This window comes from Capra hircus, unplaced genomic scaffold, assembly GCF_001704415.2.
Source record: "Capra hircus breed San Clemente unplaced genomic scaffold, ASM170441v1, whole genome shotgun sequence".
Lineage (NCBI taxonomy): Eukaryota > Metazoa > Chordata > Mammalia > Artiodactyla > Bovidae > Capra > Capra hircus.
This window is the reverse complement of record NW_017195467.1, coordinates 17,372-20,440: the sequence shown is the minus strand read 5'-3', so window position 1 is coordinate 20,440 and position 3,069 is coordinate 17,372. Positions and strand designations below refer to the sequence as shown.

Here is a 3,069-nt window from a genome sequence, read left to right as displayed (position 1 = left end):
AAATGGAAAAAATTGTCGAGTTAAAACTTAAGGCTGGACAATGTGTTGATTTATATATGTGTTCATCATGAAACGATTGCCAAAATCAAGTTAAATAACATCACCTAACATAGATATCTTTTGTGTATGGTGTGTGGTAGGAACACTTAGGTCTACTCTTTTAGCAAATTTTCAAGTATACAATACAGTATTATTAACTTACAGTCAGTATGCTATATGTTAGATCACTAAAATTTATTCATCCTATTTGTAAGTTGTCATGGCAGCAGAGTTCTCCATCCTATCATGTTACCACTACTGTATGGGTAGTTGCTAAATCCTCATAGACCACAGCTCTTCCCAAGGACTAGAGCTCAAATCCAAGATAATTTCTTCTATAGATGCCTTGAGATACTAGATTTTGTTGTAACTATGGTCATTTTCTCTTAAAGAGCAAGTTTTGGATAATTTCCAAATATATCCTGCCAGGATTCATCTGCGCATTTGTACATGTTGTAAATTACATAAAATCATTAACATTATTTATATTAATTATTTTAAGCTCAGTTTTCTTCTTCCATTCTTGAATTTAAATATGATTCTCTTTCTTTTTCAAAAACATTTTTTTCTATGGGGACTCTTGGTAAAAATTTCTCATGCTTTTCTTTTAATATTCTGCCACAATTACCTCTGAATTTTAAGAGTTTGCTTTTTTGAATGTTTACACATTTTTATAGTATCCACAACTCATAAAATAATTATTTGACTACTTCATATACCAATAATTAAGGATGAAGAATTTAAAACATTTTTATGGAAGAAAGTAATGAACATCATAGAGTTATTAGGGAATTAAGAGTCATGTGGGACTGGCATATGTGGAAGCGCTACCCTAGTGACCATGGCAGAAGTCACATTGACCTCTCAGAGGAGAGAAAATGCCTGAGAGTATGGAGTGAGAATTTCCTAGGCTTCTGAGATAAAATCTGGTAATTTATACTCTAAGCCTGTACTTTAGCCTAGATTGAAATGTTTTAGAAAGCCAGTCTAGTATTAGATTCACTTATTAAAATTCATTGGTAGCCAATTTTCTTTCAGAATTTGGCAATCAGAACTTTTGCTATAAGAAGAGAACTATCTCCAAAATTAAAATCACTGTTACTAAAGAAGTTTCTTAAAAAACACCTTGACAAGTACAGAGTTTCCTTCCTTCCTTTCTGTCTTCCGTCCTTCTTCCCCCTCAACCTCCTACACTCCCTTTCTCCTTCTCTCCCTCTTTCTTTCTTTCTCTCCTTCCACTCTTCCTCCCTCCCTCCATACTCCCTCTCTTTATCCATACCTCTGTCTTTCTTTTTTTCCTTCCTCTGAGGTTGAGTGTGCATCTTTTTCAAAGAAATTTGTGTGGTCCTTTGGTATCTACCTGTGAGTCAAAACATTTTTCTTGCCCAGAGTTCTCCGAAGAGCTGTCTTGACTTCCTTGTTCCGTAAGCTGTAGATGATAGGGTTGAGCATGGATGTCACCACAGTATAGAAGAGGGCTAGGAGTTTATCTACCCCAGGTGAACGGCTAGCCTTGGGCCTCAAGTAGGTGACAGATCCTGAGCCATAGAAGAGTGTTACTACCAGCAGGTGGGAAGAACAGGTGGAAAGAGCTTTTTGACGGCCTTCAGGGGAGGGCATGACCAACACAGCAGCTAGAATTCTACCATAAGAAGCAATGATTAATAAAAATGGACTGGAAATGCAAAGAATGGCTGCAACAAAGACTGCAGCTTCATTATGGGATGTATCCCCACAGGCTAGTGCCAGAACAGGGGGGAGATCACAGAAGAAGTGGTCTATTTCACAGGGGCTGCAGAAGTCTAAAGAGAAAATATAGCTGGTTTGGCCCAAGCCTACTATGCAACCCACTCCCCAAGAAACCATTGCTAAATGGACACACATTCCATGACTCATTCGTGTTGCATAATGAAGTGGGGAGCATATGGCCATATAGCGATCAAAAGCCATGGCTGCCAAAAGACAGCACTCACTGATACCAAATAATGTAAAGAAAAACATCTGTATAGCACAGCCCTCCCGAGAGATTCCTCGGGCCTCACTCACAAGGTTCTGCAGCATCTTGGGTATAGTAGAGCAAGTGTATCCAATCTCCAAGAGAGACAAGTTGGCCAGGAAGAAGTACATGGGGGTATGGAGGGCTGGATTGGTCCAGATGGCAAGGGCTATGAGAGCATTGCCTGACAGTGATGCTAAAAACATGACTAGAATGAGGGAAAATAAAAGGAAACACTGTTCAGTGACCTCAGAGAATTTGACAAATGCAAAGCGTTTCACAGACATGCTGTTGTCTTGCCACAAAGAACAATTGAGACTCATGACCTGAATAAAAGAAAGGCAAAGTCATCAGAAAGATTATTTCAGATAGAAATATAAATCCTTATATTACTCTTAACAAGCTCTAGTGAGTCAAAGAGATAAATTTCTTAACTACAATTTAAATTTAAACAGTTTGGGAGTTACACTCATCCTGAAACCCAGTCCTATCCTATGTTCATTGTACCTGTTGATTTGTCCAATATATGTCTAGTCAGCAAGCATAAATTAGAAAAAAAATTTCAGTACAATTTTCTTTCACCCCTTCATTTTATCAAATAAAGGTCTTAAGATTTCTATTTCTTTCCTCTTCTTTGGTTGCTTAGTTGCTTTCTTCAGTTGTTCACTCAACAAACATTTATTGAACATTGAGTATTTTCAGATTATTTTACATTTACTGTTGTCATGGGATTTAAACAGTAGGAAAAAAGGTCAGAAATAAGTGGACTGATTCAAAATTCTGTTAAATATGGAGTAACAACTCTGCATGATGACAAGAACCCTTGATGGGTATGATTGTTGAAAAATTTGCTCACACATAAAATATTAAATGCATTTACATTATTTAAATGAATTTTCATATATTTACCTTGCACTATATCTAATTAAATTAATTAATATAATTGAATATCTATATTCGACATGTAGCAAAGAAATTCAGTTAAGGCTGTGGCAAGAAAAAGAGACAATTGCTTACTTATCTTTTTTTTAAAA

At 36.5% G+C, this 3,069-nt stretch overlaps 1 protein-coding gene across 1 annotated transcript; it reads right to left on the bottom strand.

The window, feature by feature from the left end:
* Positions 1–1,395: 1,395 nt before the first annotated feature.
* LOC108634968 (olfactory receptor 10C1-like) lies at positions 1,396–2,358 on the bottom strand. Its single transcript, XM_018045288.1, has one exon. It carries the CDS (start codon positions 2,356–2,358, stop codon positions 1,396–1,398), a length of 963 nt encoding a protein of 320 aa, XP_017900777.1.
* Positions 2,359–3,069: the final 711 nt, after the last annotated feature.